General features: G+C 37.2%; 1 protein-coding gene across 1 annotated transcript in view; it reads left to right on the top strand.

Moving 5' to 3' along the window:
• Positions 1-17,615, top strand: part of SLC5A8 (solute carrier family 5 member 8) — a gene marked incomplete at both ends in the record, with an annotated part of 61,432 nt that overhangs the window by 19,596 nt on the left and 24,221 nt on the right. The window contains 5 exons of the mRNA XM_082666674.1: positions 750-890; positions 3,837-3,966; positions 7,761-7,849; positions 8,289-8,401; positions 16,331-16,398. Coding sequence (XP_082522800.1) covers positions 750-890; positions 3,837-3,966; positions 7,761-7,849; positions 8,289-8,401; positions 16,331-16,398 — 541 coding nt within the window. The remainder of the gene's footprint in view (positions 1-749; positions 891-3,836; positions 3,967-7,760; positions 7,850-8,288; positions 8,402-16,330; positions 16,399-17,615) is intronic.

Raw genomic sequence — 17,615 nt, 5'->3', positions numbered from 1 at the left:
GAAAGTTTCCATTGAAACTAATTCTGCAGAAAATTTTCAAGCTTATATTGTATATGAGAGATGAACAGACTCATTCCTTCCAAGGTGATACGTTAAGAAGGATTAAAAGATGTATTGAATGTGGAAGTTGAGCTTTCTTTGTAGCAATGTTTTGTAAATGTCATAATGACTTTGAACTATGAGTACTTAGTTTGTGCACAGAGCATTTTAAGAACAGATTATAATGACATGAAAACCATTAAACTGCATTAATTGAATTCTTAAGCTTGAATATAAAGTAGAACTATGACTATACATGTGCTAGGAGAGGAATTACACACACAAAATGTGTCAATATTGTGTTCATTTCAGTACCATTTCTATTGCTGCAGTGTACCTAGGAATCTTTCTCTCTTTTTTCAGCTTCATGCTCCTCTCTGATTACAGCATAGCAGACTTGTTTAAATAATTTCCTATGGCCATGGGAGAACAATTTCTATAAATGCTCAGAATGATTGGAACATTCATTTTTTCCCCCTGTCCCATCCAGAATTTCCAAATCTCTGAAAGTATCAATTTTTATTTCATTGAACTTAAGAATATTTCTACCTTTTATATTACTTAATCGGTACATATTTATGTATATATATTTATAAATATTTATTTATGTTTATGTAGGTATACATTGCTTGATTCCAAAATTACTCTAGGAAGACTTCTGTAGTGTTTGACTGGGACTTCAAATTTGTTTTCTGTTTGTTTTCATTTAGTTTTAATCCTAACCCTTTGCAAAGACACACATTCTGGACGATTGTTATAGGAGGGACCTTCACATGGACCAGCATCTATGGAGTCAACCAATCCCAAGTGCAGAGATATATTTCCTGTAAAAACAGATTCCAGGCAAAAATGTAAGACAAACTATGGTATATGAATCATCAATAACTATCAGTTGTCTTTATGGAAACTCTTTCAAAAGTCAAGCTTTGCCCAAGTTTAAGTCTTTTGTGTCATGAAATTCTAAGAGATAAATGATATACTACAAAAGGATCACATAGAACAAAGTGGCATTATATGTTTTAAATCAGATATTTAAAAGTATTTATATCAATTATTAAGTAAAACAAATCTTATCAAATAAATAGGCATTTATTGTGCATCTGTTTGTATGAGGAACTGTAGAGAATAAAAAATGATAAATGTATGACTCTTGTCATGAAGGAACTTAGCATCAAATTAGGAAAATATATGCAAGTATGTGAAAAGTAAACTAACACTAGAGGTATAACAGTTCTGTAAAACAGTATAACAATATAGAGGAAATGTTCTAGAGCATTATATTGCCAGATGTGTTGGTGCATTTTATTTTCAGACACAGTCGTGGGTTTATAACCTTGTTCTAATACTTCTACTTGAGTGATTTGGCGTGAGTCACTTAGACTCTCCGAGCTTCAGTTTCTAAACTTGTAAAATGAGCATAAGATATCACACAACTCGTGGAGGTATTATAAAATACTGTGTTTGGCACGCATGTGGTAGGGATCCATTAAATGTGAATTCCTTTTTCCACCTCAAATCGTGGGATGTGAAGGCAGGGGATAAGTGAGAGATTCCTGTCAAGCAGGCAGGTCCTGAAGAATGACCACATGTGGGCAGGTGAAGAAGTGTGGGAGAGCATTCTGGGTAGGCAGAGTGATTTGGGCAAAGCACAGAGGTGGGAAGGACAGCATGGTCAGGGGACTTTCCAGCCCATTTTGGCTTCAGCAAAGAGTATGAACAGTGGCTGGTTCTTTGTCAGGAGGCCTCAGATAAGCTTGGTGACTAGCGCTTTTCATGCTGATATATCAGTCTATGCATTTAGGGGCTATAAAACTCTTAAGTAGCTTGATTAAGAGTAACAAGGGGGTTGGAGTAGGAGGAGTGGCAGTTCTGTTGCTATTCAAAGGGGAATGTGAGAAATATACGAGGTCATATGTCAATATATGAGAGTAAATTGGTTTAGACATTATCTGTCTTTGGTAAATTCCACAATGAAAAATCTATATGAATATGAGTATGATAACTGGATATGGAATCCCCCAAAAGTGAGCTTAGGAGTTCTGCTACTTTAAGACACTTTAAAGGAATATAATTTATATATCCATTAATCCATCTACATTAGCACTGATGCCTCTCCCAAAGTAAGTGTGCACATGCTCTTCTTTGGGAACACGCTTCTTTGAGAACATGGAGCTCAAAAAGCCAATTTTACAACTGAAAGAACAGCATTAGAGCTTTCTTAGTAAGAAACAATTTCCTTCAGAACAGTCCAATGTGTCTCTTTAACAAGAGCTCAGGGGGACCATTTCCTCCCACTTTTTAACATTGGCTCCATGGGAAGAATGAGTCCCAGCCAAAAAGTCAAGACCTACTGACATTGATTGACTGGGTACAATATCAGATCTACATGAATGGCATTAAAGTAAAATAAAACAATATAATCAAGTGTTAACTCATATATAAGTGAGATGTGGTGACTGAGAAAGTGTCTGGGTATATTTTCTGATGATTTGGAGATGAGATATAGTTCTAGTACTTTTAGACAATAACAAAACACGTGGTGAATGTAGTCAGTCGAGGAAAAAGGCGAGCAATCTGTTGTGGGACCTGCTGCAAGGTAGCTTCTCCCGGAAGCAGACTCTGAGATGGAGGTTAGCATGCCAGAGTCTACTAGGGCATCACCACTGGAACAGAGAAGGAAGGGAAGGAAGAAGGATTGGCCAGAGGGAGAAGTTGGACTGTAATGCAGTCTCAACAGAGGCCTCAAGGGGAGCCCCAGGGCTGGGATGACCCTTCAGACTGTCCCAAGTTGGCCTGAGGGGACTTAGTCTTTAAACCTCTGAATCCAGTTGTCATTTTATGCAAAATGACATACCTGGGGAAGGAGGTATGAGTTGGTGGGTGTGGGGAGACCTCTCTTCAGCCTAGGGCAACTTATCAGCGTCCACTACAGCACCCCCGGGGGGAAAATGTAGCCACCCTAGTGGGAGAAATATTTACTATCAACTGATTATTAAGACATAGCATTCAATGATATTAACACTAATAATATCAATACCATTTAACAAGTGTTTATTACATGCCATTGTACTATATGATATATACTATTTTATTTAGTTTCACTTATAACTCGGTGAGGTAGGCATTGTTATTTCTAGCTGTAAATGAAGAAACTGAGAGCCAGAGAGGTTAAATTACTTGCCCAAGGTCACATATGGTAGGGAGAGCTAAGATTTATGCTCAGGACTGACTCCAGTGCTATTATGTAAACCTTTACACTCTACTGGAGCACACACCATTAATTAAAATGCTGAACATTGTTTTGGAAGATACCTGTCCAAGGAATGCAGGTTTGCCTTTCCTGTATTTAATGGATGGCATCACAAACCACATTTAAACAAGCCTGACGAGTTGCTATGTAAAGGCTAACAGTGTTTAGCAGTTTATAATTGCATCACTTTTAAAGGTAAAATGAGTAATAGTCACTGCCCTGTTGACTATTAAAATCTCTATTTCGTGACAAGACGTCCTGAAGGACTGTAACTAGACACCCCTATAAAGATAATAATGCCCATGGAACTCTGACCAGGAGGATTCATTCATTCAATGGCAAAATCCCATCTATTCCAAGTATTAACAAATACATCATAAACAGAAGGTTAGACCAGAATAAAATCCGTAGCATTTTCGAGAACCAAAAGAGAATGCACATCTATTGAGTATAATCATGAAATTCTCTTCTATTTATGTAACAATTTTCCTCATCTTTGAGATGGAAATTAAAATTGTCATTTGCTGGTTTGTTTTCCCTTCTTTAGGTCTCTCTACATCAATCTTGTGGCACTCTGGTTGATCCTGACCTGCACAGTGCTATGTGGGCTCGCCCTGTATTCCAGATACCGTGACTGTGATCCTTGGACAGCCAAGAAAGTGTCTGCACCAGACCAGGTCCAGTACCGTGTGTTTCTTACACATGCAAGAATGACATTCAGAAAGCTTGTTGGCTGGGAGGAAAGAATGTTCATGTTCTTGTAAAGTAAGAGCAAATAGGCACAATATAATCATCTTTAGCTTCTATACAGCATTTGGAAAAAATTTATTTTAGCAGCTATAGCAAAAATGAAGAATGCTACATCCAATAACAATATTGAAATACGTGGCAAAGTTTCAAGGTAGGTGTTAAATGGAAACAGCTCAAGGCTGGGAGTAGAAATATAAACACAGTTTAAAAAAAGCCCAAAACTATATACAAACTGTGGTACCGTGGAACATTTTGTGGGTTTAGATTGTTCATTGATAAGCAGTTTACCTTCCAGTTGGTTTTTTTTTTTTTAATTTATTTGGCTGCGCAGGTTTTAGTTGCGGCACACGGGATCTTCGTTGCCGTGTGCGGGTTCTTTTTTTAGTTGCAGCATGCGGGATCCAGTTCCCTGATGAGGGGTCAAACCAGTGCCCTCTGCATTGGGACCTCTGAGTCTTAACCGCTGGACCACCAGGGAAGTCCCACCTTCCAGTTTTTAAATGATATGGAAATGGATCTAAAAGTGAACATTTATTGAGCACCAGCTATGTGATGAGGTTCTGTGCCAAGAGCTTTGCATGCTTTATTTCTTTCAGTTCTTACAACCCTATAATTCTAATTTTATAGACAAGGAAGTGAATCTCAGAGAGGTTGTATAATTTGCCCAAGGTCACATAGTTAATGAATAAGAACAGCTGCAAGCACTCATCAAATACCATGGGCCAGGCACGATTATAAATGCTTTATATAAACTTTAACTTTTAATCCTCACAGAAACAGTGCCGTGATGATCTCCCTTTCAAAAATAAGGAAACTGAGGCACAGAGAGCTTAAATAACCAGCTGGTAAACTGGAGCCAGGATTCAAACCCAGGCAGGCTGCCGCCAGTGTCCTAACTTTGAACCTCTATGCCATAGACCATCTTTCAGAAAGCGTAGCTAGAATCCAAACCCAGGACTGCTGGAGTCGATTGTAAATCAAGTGCCCAGGGGACTTATTAGAATGATGACACGTTGAACTTTATGTTGGTGTAAATGCATAACATACTCCCAGAAAAATGCAACTTTGTGGGGTTAGGAAATGAGAGCATCCTTGATCTGTGTATCTCAACCCTACCTTAATCTTTGCCCTCCTGTTGATAAACAGATCTTTCTATTTCTTCAGAGAATCCAAGAATCGTATTTACTCTGAAGTTGGAGGCACTATTCCATTTTATTTTCTTTAGTCAAGAATATTTTGTGATTTTTGTCAATCGTTATTATCTGTGAAGACCATAGGGACTAAATTTTTTTTCTAATATGGCTTCCCCTTCCCCTGGGCCAAAAAAATCCAAAAAAAAACCCCAAAAAACAACAAAAAATTTTTTTTAAACCTACAGCTTCCTAACCTTGAGACCAACTTGTCATAGATTGTACACAGGGGGTGTCTTGCATGCATGCATTTATCATTCAGAGAGCATGTGATAAATTTTTGAAAAAGAAAGAGATTTTCTCTGAATTATTCCACTAGTGTGTTGATTATTAACCAGTTAATTCAATTGACATTTTCCTGGGGTTACAATGGAAGTAAGGCAGTCAGTAGAAGATCAGGTTAAAAGCTTAACCCAAGAGAGCAAAGATATGTTTCTGCTACACTCTTCTGTAGCTCACCCTGAGGAAGCCATGACCTGAATGACCTGAATGACCTGAGGGGTCATTCAGAATCTAAAATATAAGGCCGAAGATTTTTGAGAAAGTTGACGATAGGGTAGAGGATTTTAGATATCGTTTTAATACTAACGATGGAAACTTAACTTTGGCTTATGTATAGAATATTTCTTGAAGTTAAACTTGTAAGATGTCTTGGAAAAATGGGTGTTGAACTCACATAGAGAGAAGCGTTATTCTCTTTTTCTGAGAATAAAGAATTAATAAGCTTTAGTTGTTAAATGAGATCAAAGAGGCTGATGAGAATGGGCATAGCATCCACTGTGTACTATTGGGAGAAGGAATCAATGATGTTTCAATGAAATGAGAGGGCATTTTTCTAGAAAATTATCCTCTTAGGACTCTTTTGATTGAAAAACCAGTTTTGCCGAAAGACTGCCACATAACACAATGCTGAAGGCATACACCTTCCCATCCTTATTTAATACTTATTTTTTAAGAGGTAACTTATCAAAAAGCAAGTATTAGGAGTGTTTTTTTTTTTAAAGAAACAAGTTGAGGAATTTTGTGAGGTTACTCTCCACTCATCACTGTGTCTCATACAACAGTTGATCCTTGAAAAACATGGGGGTTAGGGGTAGCGACTGTCTGCACAACAGAAACCTACGCATAATTTTTGACTCCCCTAAAACTTAACTACTAATAGCCTACTGTTGACCAGAAGCCTTACCGATAACATAAACAGTTGATTGACACATATTTTTTATGTTATATGGATTATATATGGTATTCTTACAATAAAGTAAGCCAGAGAAAAGAAAGTGTTATTAAGAAAATTATGAAGACAAGAAGATACGTTTACAGTACTGTACTGATTGATACCATAAGTTTACCTTGTCTGTTTACAAGATGAATCGTCTGTCAGTACCTACATCAATGTTGTCTTATGTGATACAAAACACTGCAGATGTTATACTTATTACTAGCACAGGATGTCAAAAATGAAAGATAATGTGCAAAAGAAATTCATATTCATTTACAGGTATAACAAGTCATGCATTGATAAAGAAGCAGCAATACGATTGCTTTATTATAGCCTAGTGTAATTGATACGATTGCTTTGTGGTAGCCTCGCCTATATGGTAATAAATGAATCATTATAAAGTTTGGATGGCATACAGTATTACAGTCATATTGATAATACAGCATTGGAAATTTTTTTTTTAAATCACCTGTGATCATCGGTTGATGCACAGTTTCTCCAATTATGAGAGAGGCGTACTGTGTAGTATAATATTATTATATAAATATAATTCTTTGAAAGCAAAGTTATAAAACAGTAAAAAAAACCTAACATTATTTTTATATTAAATGTCACTCACCTCATGCCTATGTAAGGATAGGCTATCCTTGCAGAGATACTATGTAATACAAATCTTGCATACGATGTTCTACACGTACATTTTTCTGTATTTATTGAAAAAAATCAACATTTACGTGGACCCACACAGTTCAAACTTGTGTTGTTCAAGGGTCAACTGCGTATGCAGCTATAATTACATTTTCAATCCTGAACAGTGATTGAAGTTCACAAATATAACCTTGAGTCATCAAGTAAAGTTAAATTAAGTGAATTCTTCTTACTTAAGCACAGAGGTATGTAAAATATTTCCTTTAAATTGATTTATTGTTCCAAAGAATGAGAACAGCTACCTATTACTGAGCCTATTCTGTGTACTATACTAAGAACTTACACAGATTATCTAATTTAATTTCTATAGCAACTCTGTGAGGTTAGGATTATTATTCCTATTTTACAGATGGGGAAACTGAGGCTCAGAGAAATTAAATAACAAAAGCCACATCTGTCTGAATCCAGAGCCTGTACCCTTAACTACTGCGCTATTCTTTTCTTTAAGTGTCAGCAGGTAAAGAGTTTAATTTTATATATTTGGACATTTCAGTTATGTGGAATAGCTTCCTTCAGTTCTTGAAGAAGAACAAGATAAATGAGGTGTGAATTAATTTCATTTCATAGCAAATAGTACTCAAGAGTAAATTTTGGAATTTTTCAGCTCATGCCTTATTTGGCACTGGACATTCTGCAAGATTATCCGGGACTTCCTGGACTTTTTGTGGCCTGTGCTTACAGTGGAACATTAAGGTATGAACTATGACTCTAATAATATAAGGTTTCCCTTTTGGGATCTTTCTTTTGTTATTGGATATTTGCGGGGGATAAAGCTGAATTCTGGACATGAGCACAAATGGCCCTCATATAGGTAATGTACTCCATGTCTTCTCTCTGTTGGTCCAACTCTTCTCTCTAGGGGCTGGATATTGTCATCAGTCTCTTTTGTTTTTTTAATTAATTAATTAATCAGTTAATTTTTGGCTGCGTTGGGTCTTCGTTGCAGTGCGCAGGCTATAGGCCCTCAAGCCTAAATCAACTATACTTCAATAAAAAATTTTTTTTTTAAGTAATGTAGTAGAAATCTGGTTATATTTCAGAAGTGACAATATGTTTTCCCTTTTCTTTTACCTTATTAAAGTGTTATTAAAGTTTAAACATTATTAATCAAAATTGTGATTTTCCCTTACAGCACAGTGTCCTCCAGTATTAATGCCTTAGCAGCAGTAACTCTGGAAGACCTAGTAAAACCTCGCTTCCAATCTCTCTCAGAAAGGTCTCTCTCTTGGATTTCCCAAGGAATGAGTAAGTTTTTGTTTCACAATTCCATTTGAGCTCTGGGAGATGATTTTTAGAAATACCAGAAATTCTTTTCCATGGAAAATATAGAGTAAGTGAGTGTGAGCGTATATACACCCACATGCATGTGACTTAATGCAGTCATGGCCAAATTTGCAATCAAGATTCGAGACATACTTCAAACAATTGTGAGGCCACCACAAAGAACCATTGCCAGGGGCTTCCCTGGTGGCGCGCTGGTTGAGAGTCCGCCTGTCGATGCAGGGGACACGGGTTCGTGCTCTGGTCCGGGAAGATCCCACATGCCGCAGAGCGGCTGGGCTCGTGACCTATGGCCGCTGAGCCTGCGCGTCCGGAGCCTGTGCTCCGCAACGGGAGAGGCCACAACAGTGAGGCCCGCGTACCGCAAAAAAAAAAAAAAAAATTGCCAGGGGTGCCATTTGGCTAGCCATTCTTGCTATCCCACATCTATGTTAAAAATTCTTAGCCATAGTTAAAAATTTAACCCTTTACCATCTAAAACTTAGACCCCAGTTTTAAGAAATATTCTTAGTTTGGAACCAAGAGCCATGCTTTTTCTGTATTACCTAAGAGGGCACTGCCAGTTTAAGATATAGTCCGTGTGTATGGATTGAAGATAAAGGAACAGAGCATTATGATTTTTTACTGGTCTTGATTGTCTGTTCTCTCTGCACATGTAGACTGTCCAGAAGATAATCAATAAAATTGTCCAATTAACTCCTTCATTTAATATGAATGCTTAAATTCATAGATTATAGGACCTTATTAGGGGTTAAGTATCATATTGAATGGAAAGGTCTTTAACCTTAGTTCCCAGATATCCCAGCTGTAATAGCTGACTCAAAAAAATCTGGCTAGTGTACTTCCTTCTTCATTTTCAAACCTTGGGTATACATGTTTTGGGATGAATGACTAACGAACTTATTATTTTAAAAAGAATCTTTAACCTCAATAGCACTAATAGACTGTCAAAGACATAGTAAATAATATTCTGTTTTAAAGCATAGTTCTATATATAATTGCCATGACTGTAGCCTGGAATAAGTACTTAATTTATATTCTTCAGTGTCCCCTAAATTTAACTAGCATTGCATCATTTTATTATGTACCTGATTTTAATCCTGGAGTGTAATTTCAGAATGATACAATGTTTCCTAAAGGGTATTTAGATGGGTTCATTATGGGATTGTTGAAGCTGTGTGGTTTAGTAGAACGAATAGAAGTTTTTTGTTTGTTTGTTTGCTTGTTTTTTGCGGTACGCGGGCCTCTCACTGCTGTGGCCTCTCCCGCTGCGGAGCAACAGGCTCCGGACGCGCAGCCTCAGCGGCCATGGCTCACGGGCCCAGCCGCTCCGCGGCATGTGGGATCCTACCGGGCCAGGGCACGAACCCGTGTCCCCTGCATCGGCAGGCGGACTCTCAACCACTGCGCCACCAGGGAAGCCCCAAATAGAAGCTTTTGAAGTTAGACAGACTCAGTCTTGTTTCACCAGTTAACTAGCTGTTAGCCTTGAGCAAACCCATCTGAGCCTCTGTTTCTTTATATGGAAAATGAGAACAAAAAATATTCACTTTGCAGGTACTATGAGGTTTAGAGATAATCCATGTAAAACAAGAGCCACTAACTGGTACTCAGGAATGATGTTGATTAATAACAAATCAGCTCCGCTAGTGTAGATGAGGCTTTCATTCATTTTGAAAGGTTGTACATAGTCATTATCTTGAGGTATATACAGTAAGGACATCATAGAGAAGAACCCAGCAAATGACTTGAATGTTTCCGATAACTTTGAGCACAAAAAAACCACAATGGTGACCATTCATGAGCTGCCAAATAGAGAGGAATTTAGCTAAATATGTTGGAAATACTGTTTAGAATAGAGTTTGGAGGCATGAAAAATCATTGCAACCAAAGCACTTGGAAAAAATTAATGTAAGTTATTCAGTGCAGTAAGATTATTTACTCACTATGCTTAAGAAAGGTGTGAGTGCTTGTGTTAAGATAGAAATAACATAAGGAATGCACTAATTTTTTGATGAACACATTTCTCATTCATTTTATTTTTTGTATTTTGAAGTTTATATGTGGGAAATTATATTAACAGATTTCAGGTGATTTTTGCTGAATGGAAGTCTTTAAAAATAAGAATAGCGGGTGGGTTTAATAAAAAAATTTTTTTTCCCATAGTAATTTTAAAAGCAAAATGTATACTTGGAGAAAATCTGGAAAATACTGAAAGCCAAAAGAGAAAAAAAAATTCCTTAAGCTGACCACTGACGTTGGCTTGAGAATTTGTATAAAGTTTCAGGAAAATAGTTTGGTAGAAGGGGAAATATAATACTTGTCCTGAAACTGCCTTTCTTTGCTAGCTTAATAGGAAAGGTTTGTGGATGTTGATGGAGATTATGCGAAGGTTAAAGGTCCTAAAACACTCTTTGGTGTGGATTGCTACTTCCCAGGAGAAATGAACACTTAAATTTGGAAGACTTTCTGAAGTTTATTACTCCCTTCCCCCATCATGTTATACAGAGCAGAGCTGAATTGCGTCCTATTTCTGGCAAACTGAAAACAGACACCTGAGCTTTCCTTTTTTTTAACATCTTTATTGGAGTATAATTGCTTTACAACGGTGTGTTAGTTTCTGTTTTATGACAGAGTAAATCAGCTATACATACACATACATCCCCATATCGCCTCCCTTTTGTGTCTCCCTCCCACCCTCCCTATTCCACCCCTCTAGGTGGTCACAAAGCACTGAGCTGATCTCCCTGTGCTGTGCTGCTGCTTCCCACTAGCTATCTATTTTACGTTTGGTAGTGTATATATATCCATGCCACTCTCTCACTTCGTCCCAGCTAACCCTTTCCCATCCCTGTGTCCTCAAGTCCATTCTCTACATCTGCATCTTTATTCCTATCCTGCCCCTAGGTTCTTCAGAACCTTTTTTTTTTTTTTTAGATTCCATACATATGTGTTAGCATATGGTATTTGTTTTTCTCTTTCTGACTTACTTCACTCTGTATGACAGTTTCAAGGTCCATCCACCTCACTACAAATAACTCAATTTTGTTTCTTTTTAAGGCTGAGTAATATTCCATTGTATATATGTGCCACATCTTCTTTATCCATTCATCTGTTGATGGACACTTAGGTTGCTTCCATGTCCTGGCTATTGTAAATAGAGCTGCAATGAACATTATGGTACATGAATCTTTTTGAGTTATGGTTTTCTCAGGATATATGCCCAGTAGGGGGATCGCTGGGTCATATGGTAGTTCTATTTTTAGTTTTTTAAGGAACATTCATACTGTTCTCCATTGTGGCTGTATCAATTTACACTCCCACCAACAGTGCAAGAGTGTTCCCTTTTCTCCACACCCTCTCCAGCATTTATTGTTTGTAGATTTTTTGATGATGGCCATTCTGACTGGTGTGAGGTGATACTTCATTGTAGTTTTGATTTGCATTTCTCTAGTGATTACTGATGTTGAGCATCCTTTCATGTGTTTGTTGGCAGTCTGTATATCTTCTTTGGAGAAATGTCTATTTAGGTCTTCTGCCCATTTTTGGATTTGGTTGTTTGTTTTTTTGATATTGAGCTGAATGAGCTGCTTGTAAATTTTTGAGATTAATCCTTTGTCAGTTGCTTCGTTTGCAAATATTTTCTCCCATTCTGAGGGTTGTCTTTTTGTCTTGTTTATGGTTTCCTTTGCTATGCAAAAGATTTTAAGTTTCATTAGGTACCATTTGTTTAGTTTTGATTTTATTTCCATTTCTCTAGGAGGTGGGTCAAAAAGGATCTTACTGTGATTAATGTCATAGAGTGTTCTGCCTATGTTTTCCTCTAAGAGTTTTCCTCTAAGAGTTTTCCTCTAAGAGTGTCTGGGCTTACATTTAGGTCTTTAATCCATTTTGAGTTTATTTTTGTGTGTGGTGTTAGGAAGTGTTCTAATTTCATTCTTTTACATGTAGCTGTCCAGTTTTCCCAGCACCCTTATTGAAGAGAGGCTGTCTTTTCTCCATTGTATATTCTTGCCTCCTTTATCAAGGATAAGGTGACCATACGTGTGTGGGTTTATCTCTGGACTTTCTATCCTGTTCCATTGATCTGTATTTCTGTTTTTGTGCCAGTACCACACTGCCTTGATTACTGTAGCTTTGTAGTATAGTCTGAAGTCAGGGTGCCTGATTCCTCCAGCTCCATTTTTCTTTCTCAAGATTGTTTTGGCTATTTGGGGTCTTTTTTGTTTCCATTCAAATTGTGAAAATTTTTATTCTAGTTCTATGAAAAATGCCAGTGGTAGTTTGGTAGGGATTGCATTGAATCTGTAGATTGCTTTGGGTAGTAGAGTCATTTTCACAATGTTGATTCTTCCAAACCAAGAACATGGTATATCTCTCCATCTGTTTGTATCATCTTTAATTTCTTTCATCAGTGTCTTATAGTTTTCTGCATATAGGTCTTTTATCTCCTTTGGAAGGTTTATTCCTAGGTATTTTATTCTTTTTGTTGCACTGGTAAATGGGAGTGCTTCCTTAATTTCTCTTTCAGATTTTTCATCATTAGTGTATAGGAATGCCAGAGATTTCTGAGCATTAATTTTGTATCCTGCTACTTTAACAAATTTATTGATTAGCTCTAGGAGTTTTCTGGTAGCATCTTTAGGATTCTCTATGTATAGTATCATGTCATCTGCAAACAGTGACAGTTTTACTTCTTCTTTTCCAATTTGGATTCCCATATTTCTTTTTCTTCTCTGTTTGCTGTGGCTAAACCTTGCTAAACTATGTTGAATAATAGGGGTGAGAGTGGGCAACCTTGTTTTGTTCCTTATCTTAGTAGAAATAGTTTCAGTATTTCACCATTGAGGACAATGTTGGCTGTGGGTTTGTCATATATGGCCTTTATTATGTTGAGGAAATTCCCTCTGTGCCTACTTTCTGGGGGGGGGGGTTATCATAAATGGGTGTTGAATTTGATCGAAAACTTTTTCTGTATCTATTGAGATGATCATATGGTTTTCATCCTTCACTTTGTTAATATGGTGTATCACATTGATTGCTTTGCATCTATAGAAGAATCCTTGCATTCCTAGGATAAATCCCACTTGATCATGGTTTGTGATCCTTTTAATGTGCTGTTGGATTCCGTTTCCTACTCCTCAATACACTAGTGTATTGTTTATACAGCCTCCATTTGTTTGTATTTTTTACAGATTTTTTCCTGTAATTGACATCTAATCTCATAGCATTGTGGTCGGAAAAGATACTTGATATTATTTCAATTTTCTTAAATTTACCAAGGCTTGATTTGTGACCCTAGATATCCATCCTGGAGAATGTTCCATGGGCTCTTGAGAAGAAAGTGTATTCTGTTGTTTTTGGATGGAATGTCCTATAAATATCAATTAAGTCCATCTTGTTTAATGTATCATTTAAAGCTTGTGTTTCCTTATTTATTTACATTTTGGATGATCTGTCCATTGGTGAAAGCATGGTGTTAAAGTCCCCTACTGTTATTGTGTTACTGTCGATTTCCCCTTTTATGGCTGTTAACATTTACCTTATGGATTGAGGTGCTCCTATGTTGGGTGCATAAATATTTACAATTGTTATATCTTCTTCTTGGATTGATCCCTTGATCATTATGTAGTGTCCTTCTTTGTCTCTTCTAATAGTCTTTATTTTAAAGTCTATTTTGTCTGATATGAGAATTGCTACTCCAGCTTCCTTTTGATTTCCATTTGCATGGAATATCTTTTTCCATCCCTTCACTTTCAGTCCATATGTGTCCCTAAGTCTGAAGTGTATCTGTTGTAGACAGCATACATACGGGTCTTGTTCTTCTATCAGTTCAGCCAGTCTATGTCTTTTTGCTGGAGCATTTAATCCATTTACATTTAAGGTAATTATCGATATGTATGTTCCCATTACCATTTTCTTAATTGTTTTGGGTTTGTTATTGTGGGTCTTTTCCTTCTCTTGTGTTTCCTGCCTAGAGAAGTTCCTTTAGCATTTGCTGTAAAGTTGGTTTGGTGGTGCTGAATTCTCGTAGCTTTTGCTTGGCTATAAAGGTTTTAATTTCTCCGACCAATCTGAATGAGATCCTTGCTGTGTAGGGTAATCTTGGTTGTAGGTTTTTCCTTTCATCACTTTAAATATGTCCTGCCACTCCCTTCTGGCTTGCAGAGTTTCTGCTGAAAGATCAGCTATTAACCTTATGGGGATTCCCTTGTATGTTATTTGTTGCTTTTCCTTTGCTGCTTTTAATATTTTTTCTTTGTATTTAATTTTTGCTGGTTTGATTAATATGAGTCTTGGCATGTTTCTCTTTGGATTTATCCTATATGGGATTCTCTGCGCTTCCTGTACTTGATTGACTATTTCCTTTCCCATAATAGGGAAGTTTTCAGCTATAATCTCTTCAAATATTTTCTCAGTCCCTTTTTTTTTTTCTCTTCTTCTTCTGGGACCCCTATAATTCAAACGTTGGTGTGTTTAATGTTGTCCCAGAGGTCTATCAGATTTTCCTCAATTCTTTTCATTCTTTTTTCTTTATTCTGCTCTGTGGTAGTTATTTCTACTATTTTATCTTCCAGGTGACTTTTACATTTTTCTGCCTCAGTTATTCTTCTATTGATTCCTTCTAGAGAATTTTTAATTTCATTTATTGTGTTGTTCATCTTTGTTTGCTCTTTAGTTCTCCTAGGTCCTTGTTAAACATCCCTTATATTTTCTCCATTACTATCATTCCTCTGAATTCTTTTTCAGGTAGACTGCCTATTTCCTGTTCATTTGTTTGACTGTTGGGTTTTTACCTTGCTCCTTCATCTGGCGTATTTCTCTGTCTCCTCATTTTGCTTAACTTACTGTGTTTGGGGTCTCCTTTAGTAGGCTGCAGGTTTTTAGTTCCTGGTTTTTTTGGTGTCTGCTCCCAGTGGGTAAGATTGATTCAGTGGGTTGTGTAGGCTTCCTGGTGGAGGGAACTGGTGCCTGTGTTCTGGTGCATGAGGCTGGATCTTGTCTTTCTGGCGGGCAAGACCATGTCAGTGGTGTGTTTTGGTGTGTCTGTGAACTTATTATGATTTTAGGCAGCTTCTCTGCTAATAGGTGGGGTTGTGTTCCTTTCTTGCTAGTTGTTTGGCATGGGGTGTCCAGCACTGGAGCTTGCTGGTTGTTGAGTGGAGCTGGATCTTAGCATTGAGTCGGGGATCTCTGGGAGAGCTCCAGCTGATTGATATTAAATGGGGCCAGGAGTGTCTGGTGGACCAATGTCCTGAACTCAGCCCTCCCACCTCAGAGGCTCAGGCCTGACAGCCGGCCAGAGCACCAAAACCCTGTCAGACACACGGCTCTGAGAAGCAATGGCATGCTGGCATGCAATCTGGGAAGGATGTAGGACATCAGTAGAACCAGTGATGTTCTAAGCCAGGCCAGAGGTTGGAAGACTTTTTTAGATTGCTGGTTTGTTGTAAAAGGATATAACTCAAAAACAGCCAGATGGAAGAGATGAATATGGCAAGATATGGAAAAGGGCATGGAGCATCCATGTCCTCTCTGAGCATACCACGTGTCGCCAACCCAGAAGCTCCCTGAACCTTCCTTTACCAACAAATGTTTATGGAGGATTACATTAATAACACAATAGTTATTAGGTTTTAAATCTCTATAGTTAATTTTAGGGAATCTTTACCTATATAACCTAATGTAATTAATCCTGGGCCACAATATCAGTGTTTTCTTTCCTCTTTGCATACTAGTTCCCTTTCCTTTTTTAGCTGGCTCTGAGAGAGGTGGCCATTCTTTATTATAGTCATATTATGTACTTTGAATCAAGGTGTGATAGCTTATTCTATTGAGAATTCTAATCCTCTGAGTCTGGATTTTACAATGGCTTTTACATCATCCATCTAGGTGTGCTGTTTGGAGCTTTGTGTATTGGAATGGCTGCACTGGCATCACTAATGGGAGCTCTGTTGCAGGTAAGAGCTAATCCTGGAAGGTTTGAGTCATAGTCACTAAATTCTTCTTCTTTTCCTTTTTTTTTTTTTAAGTGTTGATGTGACCATCCTTACAGACTTTTCTCTCTATATGTCTACACGTAGACATACCAAGGAACATAGATGACTAAATTCTTTAAAAAAATTTTGTTAATTAATCTTTCCATTTTGAGATCATTATAGATTTACATGCAATACTAAGAAATAATACAGAGAGATCCCATATACCCTTTACCCAGTTCCCTCAATGGTATGAGACCTAGGTTGATGTTCTTTTTTTCCCTTTTCCCGGTGGATGTCCTGTTGCTCTAACACCACGTGTTGTGAAAGCTGTCTTTCTTCCATTGAATTGCCTTTGCACCTATGAGAAAAATCAGTGGGGCATATTTGTGTGGGTCTATTTGTGGTTTCTTTGTTCTATTCCATTGATCTATGTGTCTGTCCATCTGCCAAGATCATACAGTCTTGATTACTATAGCTCTGTAATAAGTCTTGAATTCAGAAGTACTGATTCCTCCCACTTTATTCTTATTTTTCAAAATTGTTTTAACTGTTCTAGTTCCTTTTCCTTCCCATATAAAGTTTAGAATAATCTCTATATCTAAAAAATATCCTGCTTAGTTTTTGATAGGATTGCCTTAAACCTGTAAAGCAATTTGGGAAGAACTGACATTTTTACTGTGTCGAATCTTTTAATCCATGAACGTAGTGTATCTCTTCATTTATTTAGATTTTCTATGATTTCTTTTCCACCACTACTGTGTAATTTTCATATACAAGTCATGTTTATATTTAGTTAGATTTACACCTAAGTATTTCATTTTTTTTTGAGTGATTGTACACAGTATTGTATTCTTAATGTTGGTGTCCATGTGTTTGTTATTATATAAAGATACAATTGATTTTTGTATATTTGTTTGTATCCTGTGACCTTGCTGAACTTATTAGTTCCTGGGATTTTCTACAGATAAAATTATATCATCTTCAAATTGGGATAGTTTTATATCTTCTTTTCCAATCTGTATATGTACCTTTAATTTCCTTATTGCCCTGGCTTCAACTTCCACATCATGTTGAATAAGAGTGGTGAAAGTGGACATCATTGCCTTGTTCTCCAATCTGAATGAGAAAAGCATTCAGTGGTTCATTCTTGAGTACATTACCTGTAGGATTTTTGTACATGCCCTTTACCAAATTAA

This window comes from Grampus griseus, assembly GCF_964374135.1.
Source record: "Grampus griseus genome assembly, chromosome: 11".
NCBI lineage: Eukaryota > Metazoa > Chordata > Mammalia > Artiodactyla > Delphinidae > Grampus > Grampus griseus.
Note: the sequence above shows the minus strand (reverse complement) of the source record. Positions and strands in the feature narration are given on the sequence as shown.